At 43.7% G+C, this 27,614-nt stretch overlaps 1 protein-coding gene across 5 annotated transcripts in view; it reads right to left on the reverse strand.

Moving 5' to 3' along the window:
* Positions 1-27,614, reverse strand: part of myt1lb (myelin transcription factor 1-like, b) — a 120,467-nt gene that overhangs the window by 52,854 nt on the left and 39,999 nt on the right. For all 5 annotated transcript variants that reach the window (XM_061794994.1, XM_061794996.1, XM_061794997.1 and 2 more), the window contains 2 exons: positions 20,789-20,834; positions 19,410-19,443 (listed from right to left, as the gene is read on the reverse strand). In XM_061794994.1, coding sequence (XP_061650978.1) covers positions 19,410-19,443; positions 20,789-20,834 — 80 coding nt within the window. The remainder of the gene's footprint in view (positions 1-19,409; positions 19,444-20,788; positions 20,835-27,614) is intronic.

A 27,614-nucleotide genomic window follows, 5' to 3' on the forward strand; every position in this document is an offset into this window, starting at 1 on the left:
AAAAGGGGCACGCTTAAAAACAAAGGCGCTGAGAGGGGTCCAAAAAGTCGGCAAATATCGCAACCAAATTCTCGCGATATTTGGTAACATTGAGCAGCCGGCCGGTTGCTCCGCCCCGGTCGTTGTGGTAACGCAAGCCCTCTGCAGCTTTTGCGCATTACAGAACTGTCCCCTAAAGCGAAATGATTATAACCAGAGTGTGACGTGGATAGAAAGCGGCCTGCAATTTTGTCGCAATTTGTGTATTTTGATGGATGAATGTCAGAGACGTTTTATTAAGACCACTGGGAACTGAGGATACAATATGTCAGGATAGAAGAAATGGCAGGTGTGGGTCCTAACCAAGATGCTGAGATGAATTAAGATATAGAATTATAATATGCAAGGGTATCGACAGTACTGCAATCAAATATTTGTATGGTACCTGTGTGTCACTCACACACACACACACACACACACAGCCTTTTGCATAATTTGGTAGCAGAGTCTGAGTTCTCGAGCACGAGTAAAGCTCATTGGGCAGCCGACTGGTGTGGAGTGTAATTCAGCTATCTGTCATCCCGCAGCTTCGCTCCTGGATTAGCCACGTAAAGGAGTCTCTCTACCACTGTAATGACTTCAATCAATCATGCAACTCACACACACACACAAGGCCGCGAGTTAGCCGCTAGCCCAAAAGCCATTTTCAAGACTTCCATTCGCTAAACAAGGCAAAGAGGATCCTGTCAAAGCAGTTGTTTACCTGTACAAGCTAACAGAGGGAAGCGCACAAGAATAAGTTAAGATCATTTAATATTCAATGATGAGACTGGGCACAAATGCAATTTGACCCCCAATCTTTTTTTATGTTATGCAAGCATCCACTTGCATATGCAAATGAACAGTCCTGTCTAGCCTATGAAACTCAACTAAATGGTGACTTCCTTTAGCAGAACTTCGTTCCAATTTCGGAAGTTCAATTTGAGTATTTCTTCTTTGTCTTTAAATTGTCGATAGGCAAAATGGATCACTGGGTTATATGACACAATGATATGTTTATTTTGAATACGCAACATGCTCATGTGATGTGAGTGAATTGTAGCAACAGCAGAACTGGAGCATAAAAACTGAAAGGTGGTGTTTCTTTCGAAAATGAGTGTCCAAAAGCTTTGAAACCAATTCCTTTGACTTATTTCGGGCTTATTTGCACACCGTTTTGCTTTCAAAAAAAAAGATATGAATCGAATCATTTCCTGACTATTGACTCATTTAATGACAGCAAATAACACGTTAAGGTGGGCGTTTAAGGTTTGGCGAGCAAGAGGTCCCTCTCTGCGTTCTTATCACAATGTACCATTTGAATAATTCTTTACAAAGTATTAAACCAAAGAATAATTGTGTACCAAAAGTTTAGAAACCTGGCCGAAGTTCAATGATTGCTATCCTTCCTCAATCCAGGCATATTTTTTGTAATGTTGTAAATGTATTCAAATAAGGAGGGTCGTTTAGCGATCGTCGATGTGTTCTGTTTCCGAGGTGTCATCTCCCCAGCAGAGGAGCGCGGCTGCAATTTAGTTGGCGGCGGCATGAGGGCAGGTCTGGGGGCAGGGGGTTTTGGGAGGTCCGGAAAAGCCTTGAGCATGCTCTAAGCAGCCGCCCGCCCCTTCGCCCGCCTGGCTCCGAACCCCGTCCCACCCCCATACCCCCTTTGTGCCCGCACCCCCCTGGCACGCTCCACACTTTCAGCACATGATCCGTTATTCCCTCTGATGCCTCTCCTCGGGGAGGTGCTTCGAAAAAAATAGAAGGTGATGGAAAAAAAACAAAACCAAAAAAAACACCACCTGTTTATCTGACGGCGGTTAGCTGCGGAAAGGTGGGCTTGTCATAATACGCAGAGGAGGCGAACAGAGTATGTTGTGGCCCTATTTTGGAATAGTTTCCAAAGTATATTGGTTCATTGTAAAAGAGGCGTGTACGGGAAGCGCAGCATAAGAAAGATCATCTCGATGCAGGTCTAAAATATAGTCACCGCTGTGCTATTATGAGTGATCACATCCATCAAAGAGAGAACCCAATCACTTCTCCGCTCCGTCACATTGTTGACATGGTAACAATAGTAGTGTATTGCAAACAAGATGGATGAACCCCAAGGTAATCACAGAAGTGACACATCCAACCTAAAAAGGATCTAGAAAGCTTTCCCATTAAATATGGAAATGTACATTTGGGTGACAGATACCACACAGAGGGGGCTGATGGCACAGACGTGCATTTTTGGCAGCGGAAGTGGCACATTTTGATTAATGCCACCTTATCTAGTTCTGCACATGGAGACAGAGGGGCGCTTGATGGGGGCGGATGGTTTCCTCTTCCCCTCTTTTCCATCCTCTGTTAGGAAGGGATTCAGTCACGCGCTCTGCCTTCGTTGATTAACTAGATCAACATACAGACTGGCCACAACATTATGATCACATTTGCAATGACATAAGATCCCAAATAAAATCTGTATCAGAAACTCTGCCTGTACTAAGATCCAAATACTCACTCGCTCGCTCGCTCACTCACTCACTCACTCATCTCAGTAAAGGTATAATTATGGCTATGAAAACACAGAGTAAATCTTTGTTTTTGTGCAAACCTATATGCCAAGGGACAAATGTTAACCATTTAGTAGACCAGAGGCAGCACAATCACTTTGAGAATCCCAAGAAATACAACTGAATGTATTTGTAATGTCTGTGTCTTTCTCCTCAAGCCAGGTCATATATATTGTAAACACATGAACAGGCAGTTATCATCTGCGTCGTGATACTGGTAGCCTCCCCGACTCTCGCCCGCAGGAAATTCAGCTTGGATATAGGCTCGAGCTCACGTGCGACCCTCATGAGGACAAGCACGACAGATCACGTGTGGATGGAGAATAACATTTCAGTCCAAAGTAGCCGTTGTGTTCAAGAGAGTCAATGTGGAAAATGCTTCAGAAATTCACTCTTTGAGGGGTGAAAGTCGTTGAAATGTATAGTAAGACGTTCCAGTTCGGATATTGTGATATCGTAATTTCAAGTTATTTGACAGAGAGTCACCAGTACGAAATTATGAAAGTAACTCACCGAAGACTGTTTAACTAAACTTTGGATAATTCTGTCTGATTTGGTTTCTCAGCCCAGCCAACTCTTTATATTTTTATATACAGTACCTCCTGCTTCTTCTTCCTCCCACCATGAAATGTACTTTACTTATTTTTTTTCAAACGTTAATGTCACTATCTTTTTTATTTTCAAATAATCCTTTACACGGCTACGATCCATCCTCCTCCGCTGAGCCAGAAAGAGAGCTTTATACTGCCGCCGTCGCGTGGCCGACAACACCCGCATTGCATCACGTGACTGACGCACCTCTGCGTAGCTTGCCGCGCACCCGACAAAAATAGCCATCTACCTCGCCGCCTTCTCCATCGATTTTGCAGCATAATTCAACGTATCATCTGGTCATCTCGGTCCATTTGTTCTGTCGCGGTCGCCGTTGTTGTTGCTTTGTTCCTTGTTACTGAAAGGAAAGTAAAAACGGCTACCGGAAATGGCAAAAAAGAAAATGCAAACTCCACCCTGTGGCGTCCTAGCCAATATCCGCCGTAGCGACACCCCCGACTTGGAGGAGAACTGCAGCACACTTTCAAGACAGCGCGCGTGGGTTGCGCTCCAGCATAAAGGCAAACTACGCGACGGACAGCCGCAGTGACGTCAGCGCGAGTATAAAGAAGCCTTAACGGCGTCTCGCCCCTGTCGCATCGCCACCACCTGGCCCACTTCCAATGCTTTTAGTGAGAGCTATCTGTCAAGCCATGAATAATACAAGCCCAAGGCTGGCACTAGTGGTCTAGCTAGCTATGTGGAATCCAAATGAGGCCCACGGCGGGAAGGGAACACTTGACTTTTAGCTCGCATCAGCGCTGTCCCTATGAAGACAGGCAATTACTCAGCCCACAGCCTCTGCTGCAGATGTGGTGACCGCAAAGCACCTGAATACAAGCGCACGCACGCACGCACAAGTGGACATGCATACACAACACAGATTCTGATCCAAAATTGTGCATGCGTTGAGTGGGAGCAAAATGTGCTGTAGAGGATTGTGAAGCAAAACCCATTCAAGAATGTGGTTTGAATTTCAACAAGAGCTGAGTGAGCTTGGAATAGGCGCATCGAGAGCCACTGTACATAGACGATTCAAGAAATGTGAGAAAGAGTGCCTCGCCACTCCTGAATACGAGACAATGGCAGAAGCGTCTTACCTGGCCTCAGGACAAAAACAACAAGACTATTGCTCAGTGGTCTACAGTGACGCCAGTAATCCGTTACGCCAAAATGAGTAACGAGCAAAGTAACGCGCTACTTTGCCGAGGAGAGTCATTAGACAACAGTTACTTCTTCAAAACACCAATAGTTACTTTTAGTAACTTGAGTTATTTTAAAAGTCCACTATGACACAATAAAACTGTTCCGGCATAAAAGGGATACAGATACAGGAAAAAAAAAATCAAATCAAATCCTTTTTGCTGTTTGTCACCTACAACTGTGAGTAGCGATTCTGCTTCAAATGTGTTGAAACAGCTGCAAAGTCAATGCAGCTGTTTACCATGATCTCCCCCCCCCCCCCCTTCTGCTCACAACCTTTATGGAGATGCAGGTTTCATGCATCAGCAGGACCTGCCCCCACTGCCAAAGCTACCAAAAGCTGGTTAAAGAACCGGGATTTGACCGTGCTTGATTGGCGAGCAAACTCACCACACCTGCTAGCAAAGCAACCTGGTCTCTCCTGCCAACTTCAGCAACATACTGTGTCATACAGCTTTAAACACATGACCTTTGCCAATAAAGTTCATTGAAGCAAATTGTCATTTGGTCATTCTGTGATTCTGTACTTAAGAAACCTTAGAGCTGCAGTATGTGGCTCTATTCATCAGGAGTAGAGTTACTTCATCATCTTTTATCTGTTGATTAACAGCACGCACGCACGCACGCACGCACGGCGTGCACCTTTATCGCACTTGTCCCACAGCTACGGCAGAACGCTGTGAGGGCCATCATATGTATCAGCTGTATGACACATGTATGCCCGCGTAATTAGCTTTGCGCCGAAGCATCCTTCAGTGACCGCGTTAACCCATCCATCATCGCTTCTAATCATTCACTGGAAGAGTGTGGGATGTAATTACACATTGCCTGGCAACAGCAGGCTTCACAGGTAAAAATAGTCATGTAAGATAAAGAAACACCTGCATATGTTTTACATGGAAGGTGTGTGCGTGCGTGCATGTGTGTACGCATTCCAGCGCGTATTGTGGTAATGAGATCGACTTAGAGATTCTCAAGAGTGTCTTATTAACAAATAATAACAGCACTCCTTTCTTTTGGGGTTTTTTTCCTACCTCCTCTCCCATGTATTATGCACACCGCACAGTTTTACTCATGATTCATTTATAGCAGCATCTTGTTGAATCTACAGTACACGACTCGTATCTCGTATAAAACAGTACATTTACATGCACTCCCAAAAAATCATATTCAACCCATCGAAACCAGACTTTTCAAATGCATGTGAACACCTTAATCTGACTGTTTGACTTTTTTAAAAAGAGCTTGTCAGCTCGGAGAGAGGCCCTCAACTGGGACTGCTGTTCTACATGTGAAACAGGCTGTGTGCATGTGCAAGCTTACAGTGTGTGTGTGTGTGTGTGTGTTGTATGTTTCCAGTCAGTGCGCTGCCCTTTGCCTCTCTAACCCTCTCTGCCTCCAGGCGGAGAGCCTGTTCTGAAGGCCCTGCTCCAGTCGAGGGCTCTCCAAGCCAGGATGGCAGCACTTTAGCCTGATAGCGGTAGACCTACAGTGCACCGTGCTCGGTGGCAAACACTCTGTCGACCGTTAGACAGTGGCCACAAGTGATTTTGCTCCAGCAAGCAGCCTCACGCTACACAAAATATACTGTAGACATCCAGACTCATAGTATTACTGTATGTACAGTATGTTTGCTATATTCACATTGAAATCAAGGAAGATTATGCATATTACTTACGAGACAAATACTTTGTAGCTTGGCTGCCACTGCGACTGTAAATGAAATCAGCCAGTATGTTTTGTAGTCTACATAATGCATTCATGTTTACTATGCTGGAAGTGGATATGGAAGAAAATGTCAACATTTTTCCAGGTTCTGGGAATGAATTGGACATGTGCATGATTGCAAGGTATTCTATAACAGGAAACATACATGCTTTGTGTTTCTTCAAAAGATACCTCATTTTAGGAACATTCTATTGAATTTCTATTCCACAGTGTACAACACTCAACCCTTCTGTGACCATATAGTTACCATAGGGCTGTCAAGGCCACTCCACCTGAATGCAGTGGAATATGTTTATCCCCTACTTACTATAAGCCCACGTTCAAACATTTGTTGATGTTAACCTGAAAAGAGACCTTCATTTTGTGGGCATGATAGGCCTGGGGAACTACAATACTGGGAAGACCTCTCCCTAGTATTTTTTTTGTCTTTTTCTTTTGTGTGTGTGTGTGTGTGTGTGTGTACTGTATACGTAGCACTTTCATTTAGGGTCAATTATCAAATGAAATCCAATTGAGCAGCCGTTGCCATCTACAAGACGTACTGTACTGTATGTGTATTTTTCTCCGAAAATTGAACAAAAAACATCTCCTTACTGAGTGTTTTCATCCTGAGGTTTTATCAGCATCAAATCAGAGCCCAAATGTAGTTCTTTTCTCAGGTGCATCCACATAAGATGGAGTCATCAGCTCTTTTGCCTCACCGTCCGTCACTCATCTTGCCCACCTCCTGCTGCCGTTGAGCTCTTATGCTGTGCGTAGCCTGAGATCATGAAAGCTCAGCCACTCTGCTGGTTGCTTGTTGCTCGCAATATCAGTCTGAGTGCTTTCAGAGCAGGAGTGAGTAGAGATGACTGTATGTGTGTGTCTGTGTGTGTGAGAGAGGGTGGTGGAGTAAATAGCATCCCAACTGTGGAAACAGCATTTCAGAAGCTCTTCCTTTGCACTCCAATTGTACCACAGACCCATTTTCTCTCCGTATTTGTCAATATATATATATATATATGTTTGTGGGCGTGTGTGTGTGTGCGTCTCTGTGCTCTAGCTGATGTGACTCACCCTCTGCCTCTCTGTTCTCATCATTTTCTCATTCATCATGCTTCCTGTCCTTTTGGCAGAGGTCTTTGCAAATGTGTAATTTAGCTCCTGCTGTTCTCTAATTTTTGCCTTAGTCAGGAGGGGGCGGTCCCCTTGACACCATGGATACAATCTGTCAATCATTTCCCCAGCCAGGAAATTCCGTTCAAAGTGAGTGTAATTATTCAGTCTGCACTGTGTGGGTTGAACTTAACGCCCTCTTTGTTGGGCACAGAAAGAAATACGAATTCACTGGCAAGGCGACTTGGATTTGGGAGGCTTGTATTATTGCAAAGAACAAGGTGATCACTCGCCTTGTCTCACCTTTGGTCTCATTTCATCTCCTTGCATTGCATTCAGTTGTTTGACTGCCCCTCAAATAGTGTGTACGTCAGGCACAACACCTGAGTGGAAACAGAGGAATTCCACTGACTTACAGGAAAGTGCCTGACTATACTTAGAAGAAGTAAGCAAACATTGGGACAGGAGAGGTGGGTTCTTTTGGTGGGGGAGTGTTTTTCGAGAGAAAATTTGTAAAACAAAAGCCAGTTTAAGCACAAGACAGTAGCTGTGCAACAGGCTATGAGTGTTCTTTCAAAAACTTCATTCAGTGTGGGAAGGTGGGCATGGCCTATCTGTGCAGTAGGAATGTATCCAAAAGGATACATTGTGTGATGGAGGCAGGTGGAGGAAAAGTGGCCATGAGCTCAAATAAAAGCACACAAACATCTCCATCAGCAACATAATATAGAAGACATAAGACGTATTCTGGAGCCATTTTCAAAATGTGAGAGACTCCACATATGACAAGTCAACGATGTTTCCATGTCTTTCCCCCCCCAAAAAATGTCTGTTGTAGTAAGTACCAATACTGACCTGTGAGAGGCAGCATGACACCACAGGGTATACAGACAGCAGTACAAACAGTAAGAGTCGTGGTGCTTATTATGAATCCCACTTCTTGGCAGGACATGCCCCACTGCTGCATCCAGGTAGGACACGCCTTACTGGATACATGCTATCGTATATCAAGCTAACCCTGATGCTGCGCTCCCACTGGATGTGAAGTGAACCTTCATCTTGGGTCACTCGTGGAAGTTTGATCGTGGGACTTGTGTGCACACTGAACGGGAATTTGCTTCATTTGCGCCACACTAAATTGCAACCAACAGCTGTAAACAAGTGACATGAATATATACGGATACGGCAACTTCCTGGCTCACCGTTCTCCAGGCCTGGGATATTTTTGTATGGTCCCGGTACCGGGAGTAGGCATTTTGAAAAAATACAACTCAGTATATTCTCGACGGAAATTGGCCCTCACACAAATTCGTGGCTTGAGTTGGAATTTTGGGAATTTGAGGTTGGGGTGTATCGAAATACATTTGGCAACGGCGGGGGTCGGTGGGGGTGGGGAGTTTTTAAATGCACACCTAAACCCGTTTAGATGCCCGGGGCCACAACCGCCTCTGCTCCCCCCCCGCCAAGCCCCACCTCCCGACTACACACACACACGCCACTATGCACAATAACCCGAAACAACTTCATTGTTGTTATTCTGTAGAAAGGTCATACATATTTGGAATGATCATCTTATTTCGTCTGCGAGCCTACGTGTTTTTCTACCTGGATGCGGCAGCCAATCATATTGCGGCGGCGTGTGTCCTGACTAGAACTATAGTGGAATTCATAATAATGCGTCGAAGTAGACAAAATCGAAGTAAATTGTCAGCTGTAAGTTTATCTAGTAGCTACATGGAGGTTCCAAACTCTTCTCCTTGTCATTTCTGCTTGTGGGATACGTCACGCAAACACTCAACACAACCAGTTGCTCCTCTATTTAGGGAGGCGAGATTAGGTTGCTTCCTAATTGTCCATGGCTTGACTGTCCCAAGTGTTGACCACGCACACACAAATCCTTAGATTTTCATCCATCAATATTGGGCAGGTTTAACATTTCTGATGGAACAGATCGGGGAGAAAACCTCACAGTTAATACACCTCACACCACAAGATAATTGGTCATACTACAACTCCTACTCCTACTACTACTATTGTTTAGGTCCTACCTGGAGGAAAGGAGTTAGTTCGTAACCATTGGAAGTGTTCAATCTCATCGAATGGCAATGACCTATGGGGTCCCTCAAGGGTCAGTTCTTGGACCCCTCCTGTTCAACCTGTATGTGCTACCCTTGGGTTAAATTCTTCAGAACTTTAATTTTGACTATCATAGCTATGCAGATGATGCACGGTTATATCTAACAGTGTCTCCAGATGGCTGTAGTTCAATTGAGGTGTTGTGTCACTGTTTAAAACAAAGAACTGGATGAGCCAAAATGTTCTTCAATTACACCACAACAAAAATGAAATAATGATTTTTTGCAATAAAAAAAAGAGGATTGACTGGAGTGACTCTCTTTAAAAACCAAAGACCAAGTCCGAAACCTTGGTGTTCTGATCCATTCCGACCTGACTTTCAACAGTCACATCAAATCAATTACTAAAACAGCCTTCTACCATCTGAAGAACATATCCAGAACGAAGGCTTGCGTGTGTAAAGCAGACCGGGAGAAGCTCATCCATGCTTTTATCTCAAGTAGACTTGACTATTGTAATGGGCTTCTGACTGGACTCCCCAAAAAGAGCATTAAACAGCTACAACTCATTCAGAATGCTGCAGCTCGGGTTCCGACCCCAACAAAGAGGTCAGAGCATATTACTTCAATTCTAAAGTCTTTACACTGGCTTCCAGTCCGCTTTAGAATAGATCTTGAACTCCTGCTACTGGTCTATAAATGACAAAATGCTTTAGGTCCTGAATACATGAAAGAAATGCTCATGGAATAAAAAAGCCAGTCGGGCCCCGAGATCTACAGACTCAGGTCAAATAGTGGAGCACAAGAGTCCAAAAGCAAACATGGTGAAGCAGCATTTAGCTATTATGCCGCACACAAATGGAAGAAGTTGCCAGCAGAAGGGACAACAGCCCCAAGTGTGAATGTTTTTAAGTCCTCTTCTTTTCTCTCATGCTTTTTAGAGCGTTTGTACGCTGTTTCAATTGTACTTTTATTTGTTTTCTCTCACATTGTTTGAAATGTTTATACGCTGTTTTTTTCCGTTGTTTTTAAATGCGTTTAATCATGTAAAGCAGATTGAGTTACCTTGTGTATGAAATGAGCTATACGAATACATTTGCTTTGCTTTGCTTACTACTAATAATAGGTACAGCATAATAAATATTCTCGTTACTTATATACTTATTGACTTATATAGCACTTTTCAAAGGACCTAAGGATGCTTTAAGCACCACAGTTGAACCACAAAAATAGTTTGATCAAGGACAGCAATTCCCTGGATGTGCAGCACCAACATTTCGAAGATACCTTGCCATTTCAGCCGCTTGCTGAAAGGAGCCCACTCAATCGATCAGTTATATGCACTAATCTGCAATGCAACGCCAGCCGAGCCCCGTTAGAACAGGCAGACACCTTGAATGACCTGCTATAGTTTGTTCAATGGGCAGATAAGTCCGAAACAACAAATACATCTCAGGGTGGTCATAAAATATGCATCAAGCTCAAAAGTCCAGTTGGTTTAGTGTTGCATTACAATTTTTGGCACCCAGTGAAAGCGAAAGGGTAGAACTAGTCAGACTGCAGTCCATTGATTGGTTGAAAAAAACCCCCAAAAAAAACATTACTTCTGTGCTCAAACAAGTACAATGGGAAGAACAAAATAGCTCCATGCCAAAAGACATTTTAGCATTTTGTGAATTCTCTATTGTGCATAAGATAAAGTGAGTGTGCTGGTAGAGGATACGGGTTGGTGCGCCCACGTCTAAAACAGGAGAACATGGAGAAGGCTAATTAACATATTAACGACCCCCACCTTCCTACAGCTTCTGTCGGCTCGTCCGAACACATTGATAAGTATGCAAATGAGAACCGCGCCATCTGAAGAGGGAATTAGCAGTACTGCAGACAACCGACGGAGATGTGAGAGGGTACTGAGAAGGAAGGAAGGAAGGAAGGAAGGAAGGAACGAAATCTAAAACAGCAATAATAGAAAGCTGAGGATTTGAGGACACAGAAAGAGTCTCAGGGGCCGTAATCAGCTGATCATTGTGTTTGTTTTATATGTGCGCTGTGGGCCACCATGTGCGCGTGTGAGCATATGATATATATGAGTTGAAAAACCAACGAGGGACAATGCAAAGAAAAACCTTCACTCTTAAATTCTGCTGCTCCTGCTTGGATCGATACACCAGCAAGCCCTGCGGTGATGTGCAGAATGGCCGCAGGGGCTCAGGGCAGTGGGCATGCAAGCGGAGGTGGGTGGCATTGAGCGGCGACCCACAGCGGACAAGTACAAGTAATTATAGCTCAGACTGATCTCTCTCCTGTTGTGTGCCTAATACAGATGAGGAAAAGCAGGTGTTACCAATGGTGAAACAAAGGAGAATGAGACAGAGGGTATTTGGAATGTGTGTGTGTGTGTGTGCGGGCATGTGTGTGTTGAGGGGACGCCTTGTGCTAACAGCCAGACCAGGGATTCACTGACACGTTTATCACGTTCCACAATTATGTTGAATAATTAAAATGTTTCATTAACTTGATTATTTCCTGTTGGAGCGCGTTTCAGCCCCGACACCAGCAATTAAACCTCGGCTGAGATCTACACGACTCCTTCGCCCAGTCGCCTTTTTTTGCGGCTGAGGACAACTGTGTGTCTTTTGTGTGGAAGCGCAAATCTGACAGGGGAAAATGAGGGCTTTGCCTCTTATCCTCCACACTTAGCTGCTCTCACATAGTACACACCAGGACTGACAAAGAAGTCAGGCTAAGGACCACTGCAAACTGTACCATAAATAATACTCTACTACTAAAACCACATCATCAACTTATTGTTATTCATACTTTTTCAAGGAAGGATTTTGAATACATCTCTTGTATTGAATTTCATTTAATCACAAGTGGTCTTGAAGCTGTGTGGTTTCGAGTCAAAATATTGTTTCAAAGCAGACGTTTGTGATAGATCCTTTGCTTTGTAAGGATGTGATAGTAGAGAGTTGTCGTCGCTCAAACAGCCAACATCTAACAACATGAAAAATATCTTCGCAAATCTTGGTCTCAGTACCAAATCAGGGGAATTCTTCTCCGTGCATTAACACTATAATTAGCAAAAGCTGTCCTAGTTACATAAGATGGTTCTTTTTGTCTTCTGAAATTGGATTAGCAAAGGAGAAACCATTTCTTTTCAAAGAGGGGTGTGTGTGTGTGTGTGTGTGTGTTGGGTGGCAGGGGTCGCGTGGAATTATCTTCCTAGTGCATCTAATAGAGGCTGGTACGAATGTCCTTCGCGTTTGAGCTCATGCGCAGTCCTTATATCCCCCAATAAACGTGATTAGCATGGCAAACTGTAAATATGCAAATGAGGGGAATATGTGTTCTGTGATATCAGTAGAGCACCCCCCCCCCCCTCCATCTCGGTGCACCCTGAGTGTGAAAGCCATCGTGGGGTTTATTCAGATGGGGTCTCTGTTGAAAGGATCTTATTTTTTTTCTTTCATAAAAGAGATTCAACCATGTAATTGGAAGTCTGAATGGAAGAGATGCTTTCACATCCAGTCTTTGCTGCCTTTTGTCATCTGCCACCATCCACGGACAGTCTTATAAACAACCTCACATTCCGCTGTTCTTCTTTGAGCAACTTGCTGCCGACAGAATATTGTCCACTTGGCCTTCAAAGCATTTATCATGAGTACTTGGTAGGATAGCGGAAAAAAATAACACACCATGAATCCAAGGTAACATTATCTCAGGGCTGTTTGAACATTTTTACGGATTTGATAAAATAACACATATGCCCACATCTAATTCTTTAACAGCATCGTAATAATGGCCCTATTGTTTGCGATTCAAACTGCCCAGTCGGCATGACTGGCAAAAGCCATTTTTCTCGTTGGCTCACGGGGCAGTATTGAATGAAATGTATTGAATCACAAATGATACAATTGACAATTTAGAGTATTAGCTTGTCAGAGAAATGATAAAAAGTAAATCTGAACATGATTGGACAGGAAACACCACTGTAGTATGTCCTGCCTTCTTTTGTTCTGGTTGGTTCCCAATTTTTCCCCCATACAATTGAACCTGTGGCCAAACAAGCTGCTGTATTTGTAGTATTTATGCTCGTCTCTGTTATATTACTGTATATTTATACTTATGTTATCTCTTTTGGCTTTGAAAATCAACAACAGTGGTACCTTGACTTACGCGTTTAATTCGTTCCATGACCAATCCTTTAACTAAACTTACTCGTATATGAAAAATCACTCACACTGAAGGATTTGTGTGTTGTGGATCTATAGGGAGACACTCAGGGGTTGCTTTCAGACCACTGACGAGAAGAGTGTATTGCATGGCTTGTGCCGTTAGGACTTGAAAGGAGCTACACATTGCCTGACAGAAGAAGAAGAATCACCTGTATTGTTATGAACATTCATCGATGCACATGACATTTCTTCTCTGCATTTTACCCATCACAGTGAACACACACACACACTTGTTAGTGGAACACACTGGAGCAGGGTGCAGCTGAAGCGCCCGGGGGAAGCTGTTTTATTTCTTTATTTGTTTTTTTAAATGGACACTGGTAGTCCCAGTCAGGACAGTGTGCTGCTTTCTAATAACAAGCCATTAGTAACCAGTGAAGTGAAGGACACCCTAAATCACAAAAAGAGGGCCTTCAGAAGAAGAAAGACAAGGAACAGATTAGGTGTTTCCAGAAAACCTTGAAACTCTGTCTGAGGAGGTGAAGGAGTTGTCTTGGCTGAGAAGAAGTTGAGCCAGGAGAAGACGCGAGAGGTCTGGGATTGTTTGACAACCGTTACAGGCTGCAGGAAGACACATCGCACGTTTACGGATGCTAACAATGAAATGGCCAACGACCTCAACAGTTTCTTCTACTCCCCGCCTCCCGACTGACCTCTATCCCACCTGCCCCCCCCCCCCCCCCCCCCCCCTCCCTATTACTGCTTATCACATCAGGAGAGAGGTGGCCCTGACAGTGTCCCCGGCTACTGAAGGTCTGTGCTACTGAGCTGGGGGAAACCTTTATGGCTGGGACAGGTGGCAAAAAAGACTGAGAAAGTTGAGGAACAGGTGAACAGGCTCATTGGGAACAGGTGGGTGCTATGATTGGGTATAAAAAGAGCTTCCCTGAATTGCTCAGTCATTCACAAGCAAAGATGAGGCGAGGTTCACCTCTTTGTGAACAAGTCCGTGAGAAAATAGTCAAACAGTTTAAGGACAACGTTCTTCAATGCACAATTGCAAGGAATTGAGGGATTTCATCATCTACGGTCCATAATATCATCAAAAGGTTCAGAGAATCTGGAGAAATCACTGCACGTAAGCGGCAAGGCCGAAAACCAACATTGAATGCCCGTGACCTTCGATCCCTCAGGTGGCACGGCATCAAAAACCGACATCAATGTGTAAAGGATATCGCCACATGGGCTCAGGAACACTTCAAAAAAACCAATGGCAGTCAATATAGTTCGGCGCTACATCCGTAAGTGCAACTTGAAATTCTACTATGCAAAGCAAAAGCCATTTATCAACAACACCCAGAAACGTCGCCGGCCTCTCTGGGCCCGAGCTCATCTAAGATGGACCGACGCAAAGTGGAAAAAGTGTTCTGTGGTCCGACGAGTCCACATTTCAAATTGTTTTTGAAAATTGTGGACGTTGTGTTCTCCGAGCCAAAGAGGAAAAGAACCATCCGGACTGTTATGGACGCAAAGTTCAAAAGCCAGCATCTGTGATGGTATGGGGCTGTGTTAGTGCCAATGGCATGGGTAACTTACAGATCAGTGACGGCACCATTAATGCTGAAAGGTACATACAGGTTTTGGAGAAACATATGCTGCCATCCAAGCGACATCTTTTTCATGGATGCCCCTGCTTATTTCAGCAAGACAATGTCAAACCACATTCTGCACGTGTTACAACAGCGTGGCTTCGTAGTAAAAGAGTGCGGGTACTAGACTGGCCTGCCTGCAGTCCAGACCCGTGTCCCATTGAAAATGTGTGGCGCATTATGAAAAGTAAAATACGACAACGGAGACCCCAGACCCCCAGCTGTACATCAAGCAAGAATGGGAAAGAACTCCACCTACAAAGCTTCAACAATTGGTGTCCTCAGTTCCCAAACGTATATTGAATGTTGTTCAAAGAAAAGGTGATGGAACACAGTGGTAAACATGAGCCTGTCCCAGCTTTTTTGGAACGTGTTGCAGCCATCAAATTCTAAGTTAATGATTATTAACTAAAAACAATAAAGTTGATCAGTTTGAACATTATATATCTTGTCTTTGTAGTGTATTCAATGAAATATGGCTCGAACATGATTTGCAAATCATTGTATTCTGTTTTGATTGTTGTTTAACACAACGTTCCAACTTCATTGGAATTGGGGTTGTACATTATTAGTATATCTTTTATGTAGAGGGACAACAACTTTCTCTGATCCATTTAAAGATGGTGCAGTCTAAAATGTCCCAATTTCTCCAGCAACTATCAGTGATTTTACAATCATTTAAAGAAAGGCACAGGGCGTTGTGTGTTTGTGAGAAGAAAAACAATGCAGTCAATTTGAACTCACTCGATCATCTGTCTTAGTCGTATGTAGTCTCAGTTCTGTTTGTGTATGCAAAATAGGAACACTGTCTCTCCAGTCCAGGTACAACAGTCTCTGTGACCCAACGCAGGATGTTCTAAAGAAAGTCAAACGTATTCATGCTAGGAACGATCAGCTCTCTGGGGAGAGTGGGGCCATCGAGCCACATTATCGACATTATAGACGCCTCAGCGTGGAGATAGGCCTCACATCGATCCCATGATTAATTACTATCTGCAGGCGGCAGGAGAGTGAGCGAGGGGTAAGTGAGGGAGGAGCGAATGTCTTAAAATGGGGAAAGGATGGATTGTATAGGGGATGAAGCACTGGCAAGAGAGAGGAGGGAGGGTATAGCTACACTATCTATGGATATCAGCTAAAAGCAACACAGTAGTAATCTTCCAGGTGCAATATTATTTATTGATATAAATAGGCGGAAACCCTTATCTTTGCTGCAGCCTCCTAACACATAGCCAAGGACAAATGAAATCTACACATTGTTGGGGTGGATACAACTCCCAAAGACAAGTAGAGGACACCGAAACAGACTCTTTGGAGCTCTGTAGCACATTTTTCTTGGCACTACATAATGAACACTGCAAATGAGAACACAATGGAGAACACATAGCATGTCTATATGTGTAAATAAGACATACCGCAGGTTTATTCTGCCCTCTTTGACGAACATTTCACTCTGCAGCATCGGGGACGATGTGGATTTGCAGGCTGAGTGACGACCATTAATGAACTGTAGGCATCTTTTGGGCTACATGCCTCATTCTCCCAAGGGAAAGATGAGCAAATAAACTGCGACAAGCACTCAGTTAAGCCCTTTAAGTGACAGGTGCAGTACATTTAAATGGAAAGTATTGAGGATATGGTATTGTGTAGGATTCCGTTTCTGGAGACTAGGGCTGGGCATCGAGAATCGAGAACCGACTGGAACAGGGACTAAAGTTCCAGTTCTCCCGGAATCGTTCAAATTTAAAAATGTTGGTTTCCAGTTTCGATGCCTAGTCCGCCGACCTGGAAGAAGAGTGTGGTGAAAAGCAAAGAAGAAGAACGCGCATGAAGACGTGCTTGTACCCAACGGCGGCGGCGAACAGTTAACTATGTTAAAATTGATGACCAGTTGCCTCAGTGCAACACTTGGAATAAGATTAGATTGTGCAAAGGAGGCTTTCACGATGTGTAGCGTCTGTCGCGCTCCGAGCCTCAGCCTACACCGGACGGAGCTTCAGTGACGTAAACGCTCAGTCAATTGGGTGAGTGAAACAATAAAATACATCTTTGCCAACATTGAGACAGCGAACAAGGTAAACGGTTGGCTGCACTTTTACACTGATGGTTTTTAGCCTTAATTGTTGTCTCCAAACCAATATAAGAGCCGACGACAGAAAAAAATAAGCTTACAATTGAGCTAAAACATTGGGACAAAATTCACATAAACGTCTTACAGTATCACAAACACTAACCTTGTGTCTCATCCGTGGGTAGGGAAAGCAAGCAACGTTTTATAGCATTTGGTTCCATTCATAAAAATAAAAGAATAATAAAAATCACCAGTGTTACTCTTCGTGCCAAAATGCTGAGTTCCGGTGCCTACCCTTCAAAATTTAAGAAAGGAAGTTAAGTTAAAACTTGCACATACAAACCATTTGATGTGCTAAAACAGTCCCAAATAACGCTTTGAACAATGCTATATTTATCTTTTAGCTGAAACATTAACGAATATTAAGTCAATTGGGTTAGTCACGCACACATTGCCTTTTAGTTCATAGGTTTGATATTGATACTAGACTTTAGACCAATGTCATCGGCGTGATCGGTATCGGCCGATAATTAGCATATTATGCTGATCGGCTGATCGGCTTCAATGTCATAATTCACCGATCCGATAAATGACGTCATTGATCGGCTCCGCAAAAGACAATTATTCCATGTCAAAATCGTGTACGGTATATTTGAATTCAAAAGCTAGTTTCTTTTTAGCCTTGCCACGTGTCTTTGACTTAGTACTGTAAATATCTGACCGCCAATAAACGTATTTTACAAAAAAACATGTCGGCGGTTTGGGACAGACAGCACGTCTGAGACAGGAAACACGTAATGCCTGGATCAGACTACAAGACAAATTTGCTCTTTCACGATTGCACTCTGTCAAACTACTGCAATAAAATCTTGTATTCCGATACCATCGCATCCCGTCTTTTACGATCACTGGGCTTGGATCGCGTCGTGTGTATCATAAGAACAAAATGGGGAAAAAGGTGTGCTGGTGGTCACCGGTGGACTTGAATTCAAGGATTGCTTGAGGTATGTTCACGTACTTTGAATACGGTACGACTCGCAAGCAGGCAGCAAAACGTTATGTAGCCTAGCAAGCTAGTGCTAGCACTAACGGTTGTACGTAAATATGCCGGTGTTATGTCGAATCATGCTCTAAAGTTTTGGTGTGTTTGAAGTAATTGAATTGCAATAAAGTAATTTAATTCCAGTAAGTTTGCACCCATTATTTCTGTCATGTTGTAATGCTGGTTTGACCTGACTGATTAGAATACATGAGCTGACAAGAGAATATTTTGGAAGATATTTAGTATACAGTACACAAGAATGTGCAGTAAATGAACAAGTCATTTAAAGGATGCTACATTGTTTGAAGACTCCAAATTGTCCACAGGTGTGAATGTGATGTGAGTGTGAATGGCTGTTAGTGGACATGCGCCCTGCCTTTGGCTGGCGACCAGTTCAGAGCGGACCCTGCCTCTCGCCCAAAGACAGCTGGGATAGGCTCCGGCACACCCACAACTCTAGTGTGGATAAGTGGTACAGGGAATGGATGGATGGATATTATAGGGCGGCACGGTGAATGACTGCTTAGCACATCTGCCTCACAGTTCTGAGGACTGGGGTTAAGATCCCAGGCTCGCCTGTGTGGAGTTTGCATGTTCTCCCTGTGCATGCGTGCATGCGTTCATCCCAAAAACATGCAATGCTAGGTCGAATGAAGACTCTAAATTGGCCGTCGGTGTGAATATGAGTGCGAATGATTATTTGTTTCTATGTGCCCTGCGAATGGCCGGCGACCACTTCAGGGTGTACCCCGCCTCTCGCCCGAAGATAGCTAGGATAGGCGCCGGCATGCCCGCGACCCTAGTGAGGAGAAGCGGATTAGAGCAACCCTCCATCCATGGAGAAAACGTCATCAGCTGCCACTGATAAATGGGAAATTAGTAAGAGCTGTAATTTGCTTTTCGGGTCTGTTGTTTGTCTTAGTTAAGATAGTTAAGATGCCCGAGGTGCAAGACGCAGTCGGAATGATGATCAGCAGCAGAACTACAGATTTCAATGTATGTTGCTTGCTGATAAAACAATTCATGATGAAAAGTGAAATAAATGCCTCAGTGCTGAGGTGGTTTCTACCTCAGCACGAACATGAGGCTGCGTTTGTGTGATGTGTTGATATGAGAGCAGGTGTCGAAGGGTGTGGTTGCTCCCCGTCGTGTGTGATTGTCAGTTTGGAGTAGAGAATACTTTTTAAATTCCACTGACCTGAAAAGCTGTGTTAATGCAGGATCCACAGGTACTGAGGGGGTAAAAGAGAAATATCGGTTAGGAAAAAACAAAAGAGCCTTTTTTGTATAAAACATACAAAAAGAACTGCCGAATATTATATCAATGGGACTTTTGCTCTGACTAACTTGACAATGAAATTAATATTTGAACAGGTGTACTATTAACTGCTAAAAAAAAACAACGTTTTTACATTTTTTTCACTATAGTTGAAATCATTTCTACAGTACACACAGATTAGATTATTTTAATTGTGTCAACTTGGCATCTTCAACATATTGCATATTTGCAAGATTTTTTTTAATATCACTGTAAATCAAAAAAACTTCCATTTTATGACTGAGAGCATAACATCTACTGTATGTCTGTCAACTCAAATGGACAAACTGTATGTATGAGCTTACATAATTAATAATTCAAAAACACTGCTCACCACATATCCAGCTAATATTGATACAGTGGCTCTTCAATTGCTTTTACATAAATGCAGTGTTTATTTATGATGGCTGCCATCATGCCTAACAATATAGGTTGAAGTTGTTGTCTGTCAAAATGCTAATTTTTACAATTCTCCGCTCGCATTTCGAAAAAGTGAGGAAAATACCAGTGTTTATACAGGCATGCCATACTGTCAGCCTTATAGTATTGTAAAATAACAGGACCGCTGTATTGTAATGAACTAATGGACATTTTATTGTCGAGGGACGTCGTTCTGGACATGCAGACGGTCTCTGAGATTGTTGCCTCCTTTGACTGATAAGATGAGGAGACACATAGCTTCATCGAACAAAAATCATGATGTGCCCACCACTGCTGCCAACAAAGGTCAGCCCTCCATTTCTTGTTCTGTCAAGGATGTTTGATAATTTATCCAGTCAAGTATAAACCAAATGAGTCCTCTCATTAACATGGCCTCTCCTCTTATCCATAGCTTTTAACCTACAGTAGGTTACTGTAGGTAACTCTGATTGAAGAGAACCAAGGGAAATCCCAGTAATTCCAGATATTGGTATGTTCAAGTTTTGTTAAGGTTTTCAACATTTCTAATTGTTTTACTCAATTGTCGTAATCAATATACATCATAAAATGAGTGAGTAGCGCCGTATAGGCTACTCCTTATCGTGTTCTATAATTTATTTTATTGTGTTGTACACAATTTCATTTGGAATAGAGATGGACATCTGTTTTTGTAAGCTATATAAAAAAGAGGTATAGACAGGGTATGCACTGACACGGGAAACTGAAGTGTGACAGTCTGTGAGATGTGCAGTGGTGTGTACAATATATATGTGCGAGTGCGTTTGGTTGTTGAGGGAGTGAAGGTCACCCTGAATGGCTGTGTGTATCAGTGAGGATACCTTTGGAGCGTGTGCGGTGGTGCTTATCGTCCGCATCCACCTCCATCTGCAGAGAAGGCACAAACAAGCTGTTAAGCGCTGGCTGCAGACAGCGTCACTAAATTATCTTTCATTTAGATACACGCACTTTCGGGTGCCCGCCACTATCGTCCACTTGTCAAACATGCCCTGTATCTGACGTTGGCAGAGAAATGGGCAGGGGGGGGGGGGTATGTGGATGTCTAACTGACTTATTGAGAGCATACGTGGGGGGGAGGACACATTTTTTCATGGTAAAACATCGATATTGTCATCCTTAATCACCGCTACCCAGCCAGTAGCAGTGCTGGCTTGAAAGGCGCTCTGTGCGTCGCCCCCCCCCCCCCAGGTCTATCTGCATGGGGGTGCTGATGGTAAATGTTTGCAGAAAACAACAGGTGGTACATCTTTACTGTTGGCCAGTGGTCCGAGGTCCTCTTTTCCGATGAAAATAAAGTGTGCCTTTCATTCAGGAACCAATGTCCAATAGTTTGGGGGAAGACTGGTGAAGAACAGAACCCAAGCTGCTTGAGGTCCAGTGTGAAATATCCACAGTCAGTCATGATTTACGGTGCAATGTCCAGTGCAGGTGTTAGTCAACTCTACTTTCTTAAATCCAAGGTCACCGCAACAGTGTACCAGAATTTTTTAGAGGACTTCATGATTCCTTCTGCTGAGGATTTGCATGGAGATACAGATTTCATCTTCCAGCACCAAAGACCTGGTTTGATGCCCATGCCATCACAGTGCTTGACTGGCAAGCCAACTCGCCGGATCTAAACCCCATTGAGAATCGATGGGGTGTTACCAAGAGGAAAATGAGGGCCACCAAACCGCCCCGCCCCACCACCCCCCAAAAAAAGAATTGACAGCAAGCATCAAGGAAATCTGGGCTTCCATACCTCCCAGGCAATGCCACAGGCTGGTTGCCTCAATGCCACGGGGCATCTAGGCAGTGATGAAAGCAAAGGGATTCCTAACCCCAAGTACTGAAGATTAACATATTGTTTTGAAAGTACCATATTTTGATTGATTTAATGTGAACCTAATTTCCTTTTTTTTTTTTTCTACAAAAACTGAGAAGTAAATGGTGATTTCTTCACAGTATTCTTCATTCATTCATTCATTCATCTTGCGTTCCACTTATCCTCACTAGGGTTGGGGGCGTGCTGGAGCCTATCCCAGCTATCTTCGGGCGAGAGGCGGGGGCCAGCCGGCACTCCCGCGACCCTTGTGAGGATAAGCGGCTCAGAAAATGGATGGATGAAATAAACCTTTTTTTGGAAAGTCCATGCAAGTCAGCATATGATCACATTCAAGCACTTGTCCAAGCATGTTAGGGTTAAGTTAGATCTACTGTATGTCACAGTATGAATGATTCTCTCCTTCCCTAGAACATGTCGCTTGTTCAAGAGCCTGAAAACCTCGGAACTAAAAAAGGCTGGGATTAGACGATCTCGGGCCATGACCCTGTTTTGACATCTCTTTTTATGAAACATGATTTATTAATACTACATTTAGGCCACCGTCCGTCGAGCCCTTCAGTCTTAATGGTGTGTTTCTGTATGAATGCCCATAAATGTTTCAACAGGAAGAAAATAAAATGATGAAAGGCTGAGATACCTTGTAAATATTAACAGGTAAGCTTGGATGAAATGACCTTAAGTCTTTGGGAGGCAGGATGAGAGCATAAATATGTCTGTGGACAAATGACAGACGATGATGAGCAACTGCCGAGCTAGCAAATTATTCCATACCGAACAGCCTACATGTTTTAAAGTTATGATGTGCGACCTTGGCACCCCTCTTTGCAGGTGGGCTGCTGCTCTATGGCCTTGTCGAAGTTTGAATATTATAGAGCACAACTTTGAGCTAACGTGATAACAATGAAGTGGTCACATGCAAGTCTGCCAGTGTGTTACCAGCAAATAAAAATAATTAAAACAAATGTATGACTTTTCCCAAATACAATGTGGAGGGATAGGAATGGGACAATAAACAAATCAACATCGTGTCGATCCCAATAGTAGATGCACAACTTTATACAACATGGCTGATATTACAGAAAACGTTTCTGTCTTGATGGAGGTCAAAACTCTGATTAGACTTTTTGTTATGCCTGGAACAGACTACAAGACAAATTTGGTCTTTCGTGATTGCACGATGTCAGACTACTACTACTACTACGACTACTACTACTGTCTTGCCGTATCTCCGGCAGACAGTGGCAAAACTACACGACATGTATTGCGATACCACCGTATCACAGGGCTTTATCTTGTCAAATCAAACAGCGACCGGATGCACTCGTTCCCGTGGCGACGCCGACAACGCGCCGCGCCAATGTATTGTGTCGGGGGGAAAAAAGATCAAAATGAGGAAAAACGTATGGCGGTCATAACCAGTGCTCGGGAGAGGGCGTTCATTCAAGGGGTCTTTGAAGTATCTTCACGTAATTTTAATAGAATACGGCTTGCAAGCAGGCAACAAAACGTTATGTAGCCTAGCAAGCTAGTGCTAGCACTAACGGTGGTAAGTAAACATGCCGGCGTTCTGTCGAATCATGCTCTAAACCTTTGGTAAACATTGGTTTGTGCGCATAAATAAATGTTGACAACGGCGACCAAGTATGTTGACAATGGCAATCCCGGGTGGGCCAAGTGCCGGTCACAATACGCATTCCCATTAGTCGACGTCAAGGTAGAGTTGTCGTTAATATGTCAAACAAGGGTAAAACAAACGATGACCAGAAATATCCATCCATCCATTTTCTGAGCCGCTTCTCCTCACGCGGGTCATCCCAGCTGTCATCGGGCAGGAGGCGGGGTACACCCTGAACCGGTTGCCAGCCAATCGCAGGGCACATACAAATAAACAAACAACCATTCGCACTCACATTCACACCTACATCCAATTTAGAGTCATCAATTAACCTACCATGCATGTTTTTGGGACGTGGGAGGAAACCGGAGTGCCCGGAGAAAAGCCACGCAGGCACGGGGAGAACATGCAAACTCCACACAGGCGGGGCCGGGGATTGAAACCGGGTCCTCAGAACTGTGAGGCTGACGCTCTAACCAGTCGGTCACCGTGCCGCCTGACCAGAAATAGTGCGGTAAAATTCCATATTTCAACCCAATACATGTATTTGTTTATTTATTATTTTTTATTTTTTTTTTGCATTGAGTAGTAGTTTACTTACATAGTAGTATATAATCCTTTTTAAACTCAATGTTTCACTATTCTTATTCATGCTTTTATACCATTGTGGTAACAATGCATTGCATTTTCTGCATTAGCGTTATTTTTCTATGATGATCGATTGGTAGAAATCCTGCTTTGTCATACAGAGGCATGTTGTAAACATCTACTTAAGTCACATGCAAGCCTGATTGACTAACGGTCTGCGCATGCAAAAAGGAGTGCAAACTTGATTGTTCACGCAAACAAATGTGGAAGCTAATCTACTTACCACGCGCACCCAAGACTACGTCTGCCAAACAAGCTAAATTGGCAGCTTGTTCATTTTGGGCGCTCTGGGAGGACTACATGCAAATTCATTAATTTAGTACGCACAATGTGACTGATCAAACCTGAGACAAATTGCAATGACTGGTTGTGCGTCTATAAGTACAGCATTGCAAAGGCAGGTGCAAACAGCATCTCTCTTCACAAGACGAGGAGGGGTAGGCAAAATGAGAGGTGACGGGGAGAGCGGCTCTTTTCATTTTTCAAATACCGTAAACAAAAATTATCATTTCAACAATGCAATTTTGGAGCTTCTGAATGATCGAAGGGCTGGCTGATTTGGAACTAGACACTGATAACCAAACTCCTTTCAACCATGCATTACCTGGCATCTGGGTCATTTCAGTGCACTGTGACATTTGCTTGGTGCTGCCCTGTGCCAGAGCACTTTTTGGGATTTACCATCACTAGTTTTAAATGCAATGCTATGCAGAATGGGCACTCGGGAAGTGCTGAATCAAACAAATCATGGCTTATATGCGGTTTCTGGCTTTACAAAAAATGAATATATATATTTCTGTAACTCAGAAATATGATGGTTATTTTTCCACTAACACTTCCAATTCCATCATTTCAAACTTCATTTTGGGCTTGCGGTGCTCTCTCAAACGCTCCATGGTAAAAAACAGTTGTACAACCTTCATCCATCCATTTTCTGAGCCGCTTCTCCTCACGCGGGTCGCGGGCGTGCTGGAGCCTCTCCCAGCTATCATCGGGCAGGAGGCGGGGTACACCCTGAACTGGTTGCCAGCCAATCGCAGGGCACATACAAATAAACAAACAACCATTCGCATTCACAGTCACACCTGCGGGCAATTTAGAGTCTCCAATGAATGCATGTTTTTGGGATGTGGGAGGAAAGCGGAGTGCCCGGAGAAAACCCACGCAGGCACAGGGAGAACATGCAAACTCCACACAGGCGTGACTGGGGATTGAACCCCGCTCCTCAGAACTGTGAGGCTGACGCTCTAACCAGTTGGTCACCGTGCCTGAGGCGGAAAAAAACGAAACTTTTGAATGTGACGGTCTCCACCACTTCGACCTGTCGCCAACAGCGCACGCAAACTGTGAGAGCGAGTTAACGCACAATTTAGCACCTGCTATTTTCGATCTTAGTAAATCAGGCTCCAGGTGTTCATTGTAGTTCAACAAAAAGGTGGTTGATGTTGTGTAACCTCTGTGCTTTTATATATAAAACAAGGCATCTGCAATATGACTAATATTGCTTTAAAAATTGGGTATCTTTTGAAAGGTTCGATAAATCAATCATGATATTATTCTTGGAGGGCTCCATGGTGGCACGTAAGGCTACCACATCTACGTCAGTTTGCATGTTCTCCCCAAGTTTGAGTGGGATTTCTTTAAGTACCTTGGCTCCTCTGACATTAAAAAAATCCTCCGTGTTAGAGTTAATTAAAGACTAATTGTCCATGAGTGTGAATGGGAATATTGTTTGTCGATTGACTGGCAACCAGTTCAGGGTGTATGCATACCGCCTCTCACCAAAAGTCAGCCGGTGTAGGCTCCAGCTCACCGGTGACACTGAACAGGATGAGTCAAAGAAAACGCATGTATGGATGGATTAATACTGTCCTGAAGTTAAAAGACCTCTGTATTTTACACATACTTTATATTGAGGACTGACAATAAAACGCTACCATACCATATGTTCATGTTCGCTGGAAATGTGTGTGTGAAGAAACATGCACACTATCTGAAGCTTTTAGAATCTCTGGGGGTGCGGTGCAAAACGAGGCTTGCACCAACAATCAATGCAGCAAACAGTGAGCAAATGAATTAGGTTTCTTCATCTAGCTTTATTAAAACTGCAGTAACAACTATGTCAGCAGCAGTGTGCTTTGCCTCCCTCAAGGTTCCTCGTGTGTGTTGGAACTTGGAAGGATGCTTGCCGCTCTGGCGCATGCTGGACAACCTTCTATATTTCTCTCTGCATTCTTGAGGAAAATGAAGGTTGGTCTGTGTTTTCGCGGCACGGTGGGCGACTGGTTAGCGCGTCAGCCTCACAGTTCTGAGGACTGGGGTTCAAAACCCGGCCCCGCCTGTGTGGAGTTTGCATGTTCTCCCCGTGCCTGCGTGGCTTTTCTCCGGGCACTCCGCTTTCCTCCCACATCCCAAAAACATGGACGGTAGGTTAATTGACAACGCTAAATTGCCCGTTGGTGTGAATGTGAGTGCGAATGGTTGTTTGTTTATTTGTATGTGCCCTGCGATTGGGTGGCAACCAGTTCAGGGTGTACCCCGCCTCCTGCCCGAAGATAGCTGGGATAGGCTCCAGCATGCCCGCGACCCGCGTGAGGAGAAGCGGCTCAGAATATGGATGGATGGATGGATGGATGGATGGATGGATGGATGGTCTGTGTTTTCAGGATGAGGAGGAAGCACACTCCATGTTTTCGAGGGCCAATTGGACCGGGAATAAAAGGCAGCAATAAAAAAATTAATCAATAAATCAAAGAAAATCAAGGTAACATTCAATGACATTTTTTAACAGTTAATCTGATATTACTTATTCACTATCAACAGTTGAATACTATATTGATTTGCATTTGCTCATCTAATTCAGAATCAGGTTGCATTTCAAACTTCTACTAACAATACGTGAACGATTCAGACTTGTCAATCAAATGTATTTTTAAAAAAGGGGTAAAAAAATGTGCTTTTGATCAACAAAATTAATAACATTACCATGTTAAGAAAAACAGACTCCAAAATAGGACGGTGTGTGCTTAGAAATTTGTTAATGGAGAGGGATGAAAAGACGTGTCAATACATCCCACACAGTAATCAGTTTCTCTTTGTTTCACCTTCAAGTTTTGAAAGAATGTGTTATACACATAGCAACCAATCCCACTCTGAGCCAAAGACATATTCACACATGCACGAGAACACACGATGATTCACACCCGCACATTGGTATTCCATCCAGTGCAGCGCTAAAGAACCACCAAACCTCCAGAAGACATGATCAAATTGCTAAGTGCATCCGAATTAGCGTGAAAGCCTGTGGAGATGTACACGTCTGAGTGGGAATTGAGTGAGAACGAGACTGGGTGAGTGAATGACCAAGGAAGATGGAGACAGAAATCCGGTGTGGATTTTGTAACTAGTGCAGAAAAATGGCTGGGTGGTTTAAGCATGAAGAGTTCTCATCAGAACACCATCACAACAGCTTATTGTCAGAGCTGCTGTTTCAGCACCCTGATTCCAGACCGTGTGTGTGTGTGTGTGTGTGCGTGTGCGTCATGAGCGCTTTGCAGGG

This window comes from Phyllopteryx taeniolatus, chromosome 13 (genome assembly GCF_024500385.1).
Source record: "Phyllopteryx taeniolatus isolate TA_2022b chromosome 13, UOR_Ptae_1.2, whole genome shotgun sequence".
Taxonomy (NCBI): Eukaryota; Metazoa; Chordata; class Actinopteri; order Syngnathiformes; family Syngnathidae; genus Phyllopteryx; species Phyllopteryx taeniolatus.